The sequence below is a fragment of the Babylonia areolata genome, chromosome 1 (assembly GCF_041734735.1).
Source record: "Babylonia areolata isolate BAREFJ2019XMU chromosome 1, ASM4173473v1, whole genome shotgun sequence".
Classification (NCBI taxonomy): domain Eukaryota; kingdom Metazoa; phylum Mollusca; class Gastropoda; order Neogastropoda; family Buccinidae; genus Babylonia; species Babylonia areolata.
The window spans coordinates 35,930,350-35,943,798 of NC_134876.1; the positions used below are offsets into that span (position 1 = coordinate 35,930,350).

The 13,449-nt window shown below is 39.1% G+C and overlaps 1 protein-coding gene across 1 annotated transcript in view; it reads left to right on the forward strand.

Moving 5' to 3' along the window:
* LOC143282275 (ubiquitin conjugation factor E4 A-like) overlaps nucleotides 1-13,449 on the forward strand; it is a 149,292-nt gene that overhangs the window by 114,327 nt on the left and 21,516 nt on the right. Inside the window, exon 16 of the mRNA XM_076587878.1 lies at nucleotides 6,071-6,322. Coding sequence (XP_076443993.1) covers nucleotides 6,071-6,322 — 252 coding nt within the window. The remainder of the gene's footprint in view (nucleotides 1-6,070; nucleotides 6,323-13,449) is intronic.

Sequence of the window (13,449 nt, forward strand, 5' to 3'; positions counted from 1 at the left end):
CACCTTTCCATTTCAATATGCTTAGTTGTGCTGTACAGTGTAAGAACCGACGTTTAAAAAATGCATTTAAACACTAGAATGAAAGACAGTCACCCAAACACTTAAGCACTAATTTATATTCACACGAAATGATCACAGACTCCTCAACACTCACCATACTTATCACACATCACTATACCCAAATAATGTACATATCATCACAATACTTGAATCCATTATCAGTATGTTATCACAATACTTAAAAATCATATCACGATACATGATATTAGAAACTACTCCCAATATCACAATACATTTAAACCATATCACAATACTTAAAATCCACCTCCAACTCTTAAAGCCAGTTGCATACTTCACAATACACTAAATCTGTACATCTCAAAGTACAAAATTTGAAAACAGTGACGCTCCTTTCCGAAAACACATCTCCATACACAGAAAGCAGAAACAAACACTCATTCTTGCACACCATGAGAGTTGAAGTTGAAAAAGGTGCATCTTCAAATTCTTTTTTTCTGAGGAACAAAGTAGGGAGTTCCAGACAGAGGGACCAAAGACAGAGAAAAGTTTTTTGCCAGAGGTCTGAAGAGAGAACTGAGGAACTGTTGGCAGATGGGTGTCGAGAATGCAATGACCTACGATTTTTCTGTAGTTTCTATGGTCTGAGTTTTAAAAAAACGGGTTTTCATTTGATGAAAAATAATATTTTAAGATAACAGTCTTGTGGCCCTGCTGTGCTGTGTATAACCAGTTACAAAAACAATCACTTTCAGCACTCAGGATGGTGAACAAGAAAAGTGCGTCCCTGAGACTGGCAGTGAAGACACTGAGGAAGAGAATGGAAAAAAAAATTCATTCATCTAAGAAGAAAAAGCTGGACAAAAATTTTGAGCTAAGTGTTTAAGAGACATCTTGTACTCAAAGCAAGCAGGAAAAGCCCAGAGTTTGCACACTGTACAGCTTGCTGGTGTAATTGTTCGTGTTGTGCATGGCAGACTTGATGTGCGGCAACTGTACTTAAGTCTGCCCAGGCAATCATGAGCCTTCTATTAACTCTCACCAGTTAAATTTCGTACTTGAAAGTACGATGGAAAATTCTGAAGTATATTTCAGACACAATTAACTATTTTCTTGTCTTATGTATTAAGAACTATTTTTCAGAACCACTAGAGTTCTGTCAAGACTAAAATAAACAACATCAAAAAAAAAAGAAATTGTATTAGATTTATTTATCGGAAAAATATGGAACTGCTCCACATGGCACTTCCACCATCTTGGATCTCTTTTTTTGATGACTCCACGCTGTGCTCACTTTTGTTTAATTTCTCTTTAATCATGAGTTTGTCAGACTCTGATAGTGACCAGATAATGTCAGATAGTGAGTTTTCTGACAACTGGAACCTGATGACGACACTGAAGAGGGAACTGGAAACACAGAGCAGCAAAATCTGACTGGACCCTGTTTTGACCCAGAAAGGTATGTGTGAAAAAGTAGATCAGGCAAACGAAATCTTTGTTGTCATGCTTCTGGATTTCAGAATTTATTCCTTGCATATCAGAAATGTATTTTTTAAAGCGTTCATTTGAATAATTGTTTGTAAAATTCAAGGCTATATACATTTTGACGATATCAAGTATTGCTATGGAACTGATTCTTTTGTTTTCATTCATTCGTGAACTGATACAGTAGTTCAAATGGGCAGTTGTTGAGAATGGGCAGAACTGAAGTATTTAGACTAAACTCTTGTATACAGTGCCGTTTTATCTTATATTTCTTATATTTATTATGTTTTATATCTGATTTCAGAGCAGGGAGTTACAAGGTATAGATCCAGGGCCAAGCCAGCCAGTGCCTCCATTTCAGCTTCACATGTGCCCCTGTTCTACTTTCCTGATGTCAGGACATATGGAACGAATGAACAAACGAAACTTTTTTAATGAGGGAAGTGGAATAAGCATGCATATGCTTTTTTACATCCAGCCCTCAGGGAAAAGAGAAATGAAATCAGAATATTCACAAGATAACAAAATGTTATAGAAATGCGTACTTGACATTCAAATACACTCAGTTGCACAGTATATGGAGTTGCAGGGAGGTTCACCACAGCAGCACGTTTTTTCAAAATGTTCTTTACTGTGGAATTAGTATCCACACTTTGTGAATATACTAGTATGTTTGCACAACAGCAAGGTCCTGACAAAGACTTGTTTGCCCTGTCAGGATTGCTGTTAGAAGGAACTGTAAATGCTGTTACCTCTTGGGGAAAAAGAAAGAAAGTATTCTTTGAAGTGTGAAACCTGTGACACATTTGATTGTTTTCGGAAAGAGTGGAATTGTCGTATTCTGTCACACAACTAGGTTGTCACTCACACTAAGTGGATCATGATTCATATCTTGCTAAAATATACAAGATCTGTACTTTTTTTTTTTTTTTTTAAAGATGATTTTTTTTTTCTTTCTTTTTTTTTTTCTTTTTTATCTTAAAAGAACATTTCCTTTACTCTGATTCAGCTTATCTAGACATTTTCAGCAGTGCTGTGACTACTTATCATTACATGTTGAAATGTAAGATCAAATCTGTGTAATTTGTAATTGGTAGTCTGTGTTTGCCTACTGGTATTGTTGTATGCAAAATTTCAAGGTTTATTCTGATAATGAATACTATGTTGCAAAGTACTAGTATCATCACATGCCTGTCAGCAGAAAACATGTTGAAATGTAAGATCAGATCTGTGTAATTTGTAATTGGTAGTCTGTGTTTGCCTACTGGTATTGTTGTATGCAAAATTTCAAGGTTTATTCTGATAATGAATACTATGTTGCAAAGTACTAGTATCATCACATGCCTGTCAGCAGAAAACAAGAACTGTTTCTGGTATTATGTTGTAGTTTGTATGAAATACTCTGAATGGATTTTGACAGTGCAGCTTGTAGATTTTTTTTCTATACAGTTTACCAAATGTTTTAATTTGTGAGAACCGATTTGATTAGATACCCTCTTCAATTTTCTTTTATTTGATATACAACTTAGGTGGTTTGCATGCTTATGAGTGTCTCATTTTGTGTGTTGAATGATGTGGGGGTGGAGATTTTCATGATTTTTGATGGTAATGGGTTAATTCTGTGTGCTAATAATGTCAAATATCTGATAATATAATAACAAATTGCATTTGATATCATTTTGTGGTCTGTGTCAAATACTATGTTTGATTTTGAACCTTGCAGAAAGAAAAGATTTTTTTTCTTTGAGAGTTTTTGGTAAAGAAACAAACAAATATTTTTACCCATGAGGCCTAATTTGAGTAGATGCCATTCATCTCTGATTCATGTTGTCAGTAAAACATGGATTTCATGTGAAAGAGTTCAATTATCTTTCGTTTGGTATATGAGTAGTTTGCTTGTTGGTGAGTGTCTGATATTGAGTCTTGAATGACACCAGTGAGGTTATTTTACCAAAATTCAACATTCTCTGCGAACTGGTTAGAGTTAAAGATGTAACTCAGTCGGATACCACCATGATCGGTGGCATTGCAATTTAATTCTGAACTCTCTCTCTCTCTCTGTCTTGTGCAGTGTGTGAGTGTGTCCGAGAGAGACCTCTCTCTCTCTTTCTCTCTTCTTCCCTCTCAGTCTTGTTGTTCAGTGAGTGTGTGTGTGCGCACGCACGCACATGTGTGTGTGTGCGTGTGCGCATGAGTACATAGCTTATGCTGAGACAGGGACACTTAGAAATGGGTATTCATTGATCACAGTTGAAAAAATATAGCGCAAGTTAAGCTCTACTGACAGAGTTCCCCAAACTACTGAAAACTGGCATTTGTGAGATTGCAATCTACTAAAGGGCAATTTAGAATAGGCAGGCCTGGGATTGATGGAGAAGATCTGAAAAATATGGTGGCATAATTATTGTTGTGATACAAGTAATGAAAGCAGAGACAAGCAATTTTGTACTGAATATTCGGCTTCACAGGAAGCAGTGAAGTCTTTGGAGCAGTGATGTTGAACTCGCATGCCTGGGTTTAGGGAGCTTGAGTCAGGCTGCATGATTCTGAATGCATACTATTTTATTATCAGAGATACCAGCTAGGAGAGAGATACAGTAGTCTAATCTTGATGGTATGAAAGAGACAGTGCATTTATTGGGAGCAGCTGTGAAAAGGAAAGAGCAAATTTTGCCTAACCTATGTAACTGACAGAACAGAGTGCGGCATAGGTATTTGATATGTGCATCCATGGAGAGAGTTTCATCTAAGTAGATGCCAAGCTTTCTAACACTATGGCAGAAAGGTTTGTTGCTGCCAGAGATGGACATGGGGGAAGAAGTGGCACAGTTAATCTTTGATTTGGTACTGATGGCAATAAGTTCGGTTTTATCCACATTCATCTTCAGCTTGTTATCACTCATCCACTCAGCCACATTCTCAATACAACTTTTTTTCTTCGTTTTTTTTTTATATATAATAAACTACAGGCAAGAACTGGAAAATCTTTTGGCACAGTAGAAATGTGGAGCTGGGAATCGTCTGCAAAGAAATGGTATAAGTGACCTGACTGATGAATGACAGTGCTGAGAGGCTGATATCAAAATTTATATGAAGTTAGTTGTTTTTTTTGTTATTTTTTTTGTCAATATATGTGTGTTTACTGTATATGTTCATGTGTGTGTGCGTGTTTGTGTGGAAACTCGAAGTGAATCCAAGTAAAACCAAAATTATTGTTTTCTATAGTGGAAAGATTCCGTGAGATGTCGTTACTTTTAATGATCAAACGTTGGAGGTTGTTAATTCTTTTGAATATCTAGGCATTGAGTTCAACAGAACAGGTACCTTTTTTAAAGGAAAGAAAATCGCCTGTGAGCAAGCACTGAAAGCAATGTATTTATTGTTAGCTAGAAAACAAAAGTTGTCTCTTGGATTTGTTTGGAACTTTTTAATACCATGGTCGAACTGGTTTTATTGTATGGCTGTGAAATTTGGGGGTACGAAAATATACATATTTTGGAGAAACTACAATTGAAATTTTTAAAACATTTATTCTGTTTGAATTGAAATACTATCACTCATATGATTTATGGAGAAACAGGCATTTATCCTGTCTTGGTGCTAGTGAAGACAAGAATGATCAGGTTTTGGGCTGATATCATATTGTTTACAACACTGAAGTATTCTTGTAAATTATATGATATTTTGTTCAGGTTCTATAAAGAAGGAATTTTTACCATGGTTAAATTGCATCAGAAATATTTCAACAGAAACTGGATTTGATTGTGTCAGGGATTCTCAGTCATTTTTTTTTTTTTTTTTAACAAAAACAGTATTTGTCTCCATGTCAGACAGGAATTGCAAAATTGTTATATTCAGATGTGGTGTGACACAATGGAAAATAGCAAAAAATGTTTATATTATCAAAACTTTAAACTAGATTTTGGAAGAGAAAAGTATATATCCAATCTACCTGACTGTTACGTCTTGTCATTAACACAGTTTAGGTTTAGTGGTCACAAATTGCCTGTAGAGGCCAGTAGACGTAATGATATTCCACATGAATTGCGGATTTGCCGTGACTGTGATTTGGGCGTTCTTGGAGACGAATTTCATGTTGTCATGGGATGCCCGAAATCTGCAATTCTTTGAAATGATTACATTCCAAAATAATATTTGAATCCAAAATCAGTTTTCAATTTTTTCAGTTTGTTGAAAGCAGTGAGAAGAGTGTGTTTGAAAGTGCGGAAAGTCATAAAAATGGGAAAGTTTACATGATAATATGATTGTTGCTTATCTGTTTTTATCACCAGTTTAAGTGTTTTAATTGCTGTTCATGTTTTAATTTTATTGTACAATTCAAATGATGTTACTTTATATCCTTCATGCCCCAATAGGGGTCAAAGGAATCAATATTCTTGATTCTTGTAATTGTATACATATAAGAAAGATCATCCTTTCTTCTTATATATTGATGATTAGCCTAAGAGAAATGCAGGTCAAGTCTACAATGAATGCTGATCACGTTCCACTGAACGAGCAGCAAAACAAAATCTGAAATCAAATAAATTTTTTCCTCACACAATAGCACATGAGCCAGATCAAGACGAAGCAACTGGAGCGGGAGTCTGGGGCCTGGCGGGACCTGCCCTCAGAGCAACAGCAGGAGCAGATGGGGCTGCTGCGGCAGCTGGGCATGATGGCCCGCTACCACAACGTGATGGCCAACCACACCATCCATGCCCTGCAGCTGCTGACCTCCCACATCACCTCTATCTTTTGGCACCCCACCTTCGTTGACCGCATTGCCGCCATGCTCAACTACTTCCTCTGCAGACTGGTGGGTGTGGGTGAGAGGTCTTTAAAAGTCAGTTGTGTCTGATTATGACCATCAGAACAGCAGGAGAGGCAACTGCTGTACCAAATATCTTGGCTGGAATTTGATTATAGTGGAGAGTGTCTTGCCCAAGTTATATCCCCACTCTCTTGGCCAAGAGGGCTTTAAGACAGTAGGCATTGGGATGGTCACCAAAGCCCAACTAACCCCCCAAGGCTGCAGCACAAAGAGCCAGTGAAATTTTGGCTCCAAGTTTGAAAGTCATAGTCCTTCACATAAGACAGAACTGTAGATTTATTCCCATTGCAGTGGAGAAACCATTCTTCATACAGCTCTCACTTGGCTGTTTGGCCCAACTCTAAGCTTATGTCAATCTCTGATACGTATGTATGGATGTTTTAGGTTGTTATATCCCAGTTGACCACACAGGATTCATTAGGGTGGGGGGTTGTGGCATTGGTGGTGGTGGTGGTTGGAAAGGTATGGGAGTGGGAGGGGGATTGGTGTGTGTGTGTGGGGGGGGAGTGGAGGTGGGGGTTGGTGGTGGTTAGGAAAGATACTGGGTCAGTGTGTGTGTGTGTGGAGGGGAGTGTTGGCCTAGAGGTAACGTGTCCGCATAGGAAGCCAGAGAATCTGAGCGCACTGGTTCAAATTGTACCACCAGTCGCCAGTATTTTCTCTCCCTGTAAGCCCATGATTTCTTGCAATCCCATGATTTCTCTCATTTTGAGAGAAATTGAGGGATTGAAAGAAATCGTGGTCGTTCCCCTCCCACATTTTCTCACAATGTGTGAGAAATTGTGGGAAGTGCTCTTTATTTTCATCAAAAATATTTCCTTTGTAATCGGAGGTGGGTTCTTGTCTTTTTCCAATGCAAATCTAAGAGAAAAATCAGAGAGACGAAAAGAAAAGAACAAGAGGGGGGTGACAATGACGATAATGATAATGACAGTGGCATTATTGAAGACATCAACAATAATGACACTGAAACACATCTATTTATTGTATTTCACATAAGATGGATCACTGCAATGCATTGACCTCAAATTCAACATCGGAATCAACAGAATTAAGGTTATGTACATAAATCAGACAGAAATATAATATAATATGATATGATAATATGATATAATATTGATATCATACCATATATCCTATCATATCATATCATATATCATATCATATTATAAGACGTGAACCGAATCTTTCCCAAAGGATGTTGGGAATGACATCAAATTGAAAAAAAAAAAAAAAAAAATCTCCACATAAATCTGAAAAAAAAACTGGACTAAATAGTTTTGATGTTTGTTGTGATGCAACCTTTTCTGTCAAATTCATTTAGAATGTTCTTCATTTCATGCTTGCTCATTTGTTCATCTGTTTGTGTCAGCATCCTTTCGCATGTACGTTTGCATTGAAAATAGATTCTCAGTTTCACTGAAGACACTTATAACATGATATTATCATTTTAAAAACAGAGTGAAAAAAAAACAAGAAACAGATCAACCAGCCAAGTAAACACACAAAAGGACACACACACACACACACACACACACACACACACACACACACACACACACACACACACACACACTCTCTCTCTCTCTCTCTCTCTCTCTCTCTCTCTCTAACCCACTCACCCACTCATTCATGCTAGTTTAGAGTCACATACATTCTATGATGGCTAGGCCTCTTATGAGCATTCTTTTTCACCAAGTTGTCATTTCCTTCAAATTGCCAACATCAGAATTAGTAGCGTTTTCTCGAGATTCAGGATTGGAATGTCTCCACTGAATTGTCTTTTTTTTTTCTTTTTCTTTTTTTTTACAGTGCAAACGTGATGTGAAATGTAAGCTGTCCTTTTTGTGTCAAAGTCCTAGAAACAGAACTTCGCTTTTTGTTAATGCGTTATAAATACAGAACTGTCTGGAAGGAGTTAATACCAGAAAAGTTCTATATACAACCGTTCTATAGACAACTGTCCATGTTTAAACTTGCACTTGTGTTTGCCAATGTAAACGAAAGAATTGTTGGTAATCTGTCCCTTTTTGTTTTCAAAGTGTTAAAAACTAGACAAAATGTGTGAATGTGTTTTCATGTCAATGTATATATTCTTTTTTTTTTTTCACACTATGCTCTCTCCATTGTATGGGCTGACAATTTAACTTGCGTGTGTCCTGTGTCCTGCATCACCCACTCACTCACTTATACACATTTTTTTCAAACCAGTACTGTGTTATCACCTTCACCGTCTGTTGTTGATGTCTTCGCTAACACCACTGTCACTATCATGACAGTCGTTGTCGCCCCCCTGCATTTCCCTTTTCTTTTCTCTCTGTCATTTTTCTCTTAGATTTGCATTGGGGAAAGACTAGAACTCAACTCTGATGACAAAGGAAATATTTTTAATTAAAATATGGGGGTGACCCCCACGATTTCTCGCATTTGAGAGAAAACGTGGAAGGGGAACAACCATGATTTCTCGCAATCCCATGATTTCTCTCAAAATGAGAGAAATCGTGGGATTGCGAGAAATCATGGGCTTACACCCCATCCACTATACTTTGAGTGGTAGTCTGGACGCTAGTCATTCGGATGAGATGATAAACTGAGGTTCTGTGTGCAGCTCATTTAGTGCATATAAAAATCACACAGCAACAAAAGGGTTGCCCTTGGCAAAATTTTGCAGAAAAATCTAATTCAACAGGGAAAAAAAATTGCAGGCAGAAAAGAAAAAAGATGAGGGTGGCGCTGTCAGTGTAGCGACACGTTCTCCCTGGGGACAAGAGCCCGAATTTCAGACAGAGAACTCTGTTGTGACAAAAAGAGTAATACTAATACTAATCGGGGTTGGATGGTTGGTGGTGGTGGAAGTTGTTTGGAGGGTATGGGGTTGTGTGTCTGAAGAGGGTTGTTGGGAATGTGAAGGTTGGTGGTGGTTATTGGGAAGGTTGGGAGTTGGTGTATGTATGGTGTAAGTGGAGTGATGGCCTAGAGGTAACGCGTCTGCCTAGGAAGTGAGAGAATCTGAGTGCGCTGGTTCAAATCATGGTTCAGCCGCCAATATTTTCTCCCCTTCCACTAGACCTTGAGTGGTGGTCTGGACACTAGTCATTCAGATGAGGCGATAAACCGAGTTCCCGTGTGAAGCATGCACTTAGCGCATGTAAAAGAACTCACGGCAACGAAAGGGTTGTTCCTGGCAAAATTCTGTAGAAAAATCCACTTTGATAGGAAAAACAAATGAAACTGCACGCAGGAAAAAAAAAAAGGGGGGTGGTGCTGTAGTGTAGCGACGTGCTGTCTCTGGGGAGAGCAGCCCGAATTTCACACAGAGAAATCTGTTGTGATAAAAAGAAATGCAAATAAAAATACAAATGTGGGGAGACAGGAAGGGTGGGTTGCGTGGGTGGGGGTTGGTGGTAGTGGTAGTTGTTAGGAAGGTGGGGGTCAGTGTGTTCTGTGGGGAAGGGTTAAGGGGGGTTTGATGGGGTCAGTTGCATGGGTGGTGGTAGATGTTGGACAGGTGGGCTTGGTGTGTGTGGGAAGGGGGTAAGGCAGTTGGGTGGGTGGGGATTGGTGATGGTGGTTGTTGGAAGTGTGGTGGTGGTGGTTGTTGGAAGGGTGGGGTTGGTGTGTTGTGTAGGGAGGGAATAAGTGGAGTTGGATAGGGTTTTGCAGCATTAGTGTGGTATGGAATGTCGTGAATAGGTACTCCATTCAATAAGAATGCTAAAATTGATTTTTTTTGTTTTTGTAGGTTCTTCTGACCTTACACTACACGATGAGGGTAGGGTTCAAATTTTCCACCCCCTTAACCCCACAGGAGGGAGGGGTCCTTGTGACGTTGCCCCCACGAACGGATTTCAGCAAAAAAACCGATGTTTCTTTGTAAAACTCATATTGTTTTATGGGTTTTCATTGATGCAGAATCAATTTTTGATATTTCCAAAGTCATTGGAAGTAGAAGTAAGCGAGTTTCCATGTCCAGATATGTAGCACGATATCATTTGTTTATATCAAAGTATAAAAAATAGCCTTATCAAAGTGTTTCTATCAAGAAGATTTTAATTCTAGGAAAAGCACACATGCAAGTTATAATAGTAGAAGAAATTTTACATCGCTTGATATTAAAATAGCAGCATATATCAGTCTGACTGCAACGTGGCCTATACCAAAAGGCCTATACATAGAAAGAATCATACATGTAAATGCAAACTTCCTGCAAATTATTGACAACTAAAACTATACTTGTTTCATTGAAAACATACTGGTAAGTACTACAAGGGTTTGGCAAGCCTGTAATTTGCATTTATACAAACAACCATATTCAAACATACCTGTGCTCTAGTGTGGGGGAAAAGTGTCAAAAATGTTCTCCTGATAAAGCTATAAAAGCAAGCACCTGGTACTTGCCATCCCACAAGTCAACTTTCACACAGCTGATGTGAGGTAAATATGCCACACAGTTGCAGTTCGGAAAGCGAACACTAACATTTTACGTGCACTGCGATAGAGCAGAAAAGTCTGGTGGAAACAGCATTGGGGCATAGTAGTCTTGCTGATGCCCTGTACAGTCGTAAGCATGTCATTCCCCTTCTTCCATTTGTTCAGATGTAGGCCTGAACATGTTCAAGCATTCCTCAGAATAACACTTGCAGAGAGGGGTGCAAGGAAGGCGATTACTGGAGCAGCTGCATGCTGCCATTCTGCATCCTGTTTTGCATTGACACTTGATCAGCTCTATGACAGCAAGTGGAGCAGGGAGAGCTAGGCATCTCACAGGAACGTACACACCATTCTCGATCTTCCAGCCATTTTCTTCAAGAGGAGGAAGTGCAGGATGACTGGTGTAGTGAGACTTATCCCGCATGGCCACATAGTTTGCTCGCAGGATATGAGGCAGGAAGGCAGAGTGAGTGGGAGGTAGCATCTCTCCTTCCATGTTTTTCAGAGTGAAGAACTCCCATCTCAGCGCTGGTAAGGATGTGGGACCTTAAGTGAGTTTTCGCTCACGATCGAGATCGGCACGCACTGGATAACTGGGATCGTTATTTCTTTAATTAACAAGAAATTATGCGAGTGATTAGGGAAATTTGTGTTACTCCAGATGCGCAAGATGATGTCGAATCATCGGTGTATTTTTTATAAAAATGCGACAGTTTTTGAGGTGGACAGTGTGAAAATGTGTTTGTTTTCTTCAGTCAGTGCTAACCCATGTGAGACCCCACCTACATGCATGAAGCAGAAACATTAGTTTGCCTTGCTGACAGCCATTGACAACAGTGTCGCGCATGCTGTGAGGGAGTGGTGAAGGTGTATTGGATGTTTTGGGCACAGCAGCACAGGACAAACGGGGCATGAACAACAACATCAAGAACTTTTTTTTACAAATTTGAAACGAAGTCGGTCTTCTGCATCTTCAGAGAGTGATACGGACAGTGCACAATACCAAATGCCCAAAAAGGCCCACGTAGTAGAAGGTATAGGAGAAGAAAATATGGATACAGCTGTCCAAGAAATGTTCAGCGTAATTAATGAAAAGCTGGAAGAACTAGGCAAGAGTGAAGAAAAGCTGAATAAGAAGCTTGGGAACCTGGCAACAAAAGAAGATATGGAAACTATGAGAACAGAAGTGCAACAAATGTCACAGTCTTTTTTCGAGCAGATTCAGAAACTAGAGGGTAAAAAAATCTTCAACTGTGAGACCAGAAATGACAAACTGCAGCAAGAAGTCAAAGCTTTAAAAAAAAGAGAAAGAAACACTGCAAAATGAAATCAAAAGAAAAGATAACCAGGTGCGGACTGTACAAAAAGAAAGCAACAACCTGCAACAATACTCCAGAAGATGGAATATTCGTGTCTACTGAGTTCCGGAGGCACCGGAAGAGACAATGGATGACTGACTGTATTAAAAAATGCGTCGACATTTTTAGCCAGAAAGTCCAGGTCCCGACCACAGAAGACGATATTGAAGTTGCCCACTGGACCGGCCAGCGCAGCAGCTCCAAGCCCAGACATGTCCTCGTGTGGTTCTTTAACCGCAGAAAGAGGGATCCTTGCCAACCGCCGAAAACTGAAGAACAAGGGGATAGTGATTGGTGAAGATTTGACTGCCGCCAATTACAAAACTTAACGTGACGCTATGCAGCATTCTGCCTGTTCCAGAGCTTGGACATCCAGTGGTAAAGTGATGGCCAAACTTAAAATGGCAAAGTGGTGAAACTTGACATACATACAAATGTTGACCAGGCATTTCGACGTGTGGTGGCTGGACAGAGTGTCAGTGAGGAGAAGGGCTCTGGTAAATGATTCTAAAAATGGAGAACTATCAGTAAGTAGAGTTAACATGTTTTCATGTCTTTCTCTTATTTTCTTGTTTTTTTCTTTTTGCTATGTATGAATGTAAACTGTAATTTTTTCCCAACGGAGAAGATATATTTATGCTCCAGTAAGTCTTGTGTTGATGTAATTATATCTTTGGTTGTGTTTTTTTCAGCAACATTACATGTGAATTTTTTTTCCCCAACTTGACACCCCCCTTCGCCTCACTCCTTCCCTCAGAAATGGACGAAGACAACTATGATGATGAAAACACAAGGTTTATGGTTTACTATTGATATATGAGTATTGAAGTGAAAGTATTGTGTGTACCTGTGTACTTGTGTGTGTGTGTGTGTGTGTGTGTGATATGCGAGTGTGAGTGTAGGACTAGGAATGTGTGTGTGTGTGTGGGGGGGGGGGGATATGTGTGTTTATCACCCTCCAGCACCCGTACTTCAATACATTTGTTCACAATATAACTGTGCAAGGAGATTATACTATTTTTATGGTTCAACTTTTGTACCAGTGTTGGACTTTAGTATCAGAGTTGGATCTTTTTATCAGTGTAAAGAAGAATTTACTTTCCAAAAGGTGTCTCTTTTACTAACATTATATGTGGACTGTCTTTTTCTACACTTGACAACCTCCCCTCACACTTTAAAATAAAGGATGATGATGATGATGAAAGTATTGAAATATAAGGTTTATTACTGACATGGTTATTGGGGTGGATGTGTTGTGCACACCTGTGCACATGTGGGTGGATGTGTGCATGGTGTGCATGGGTATGTACATCATGTTTTAGT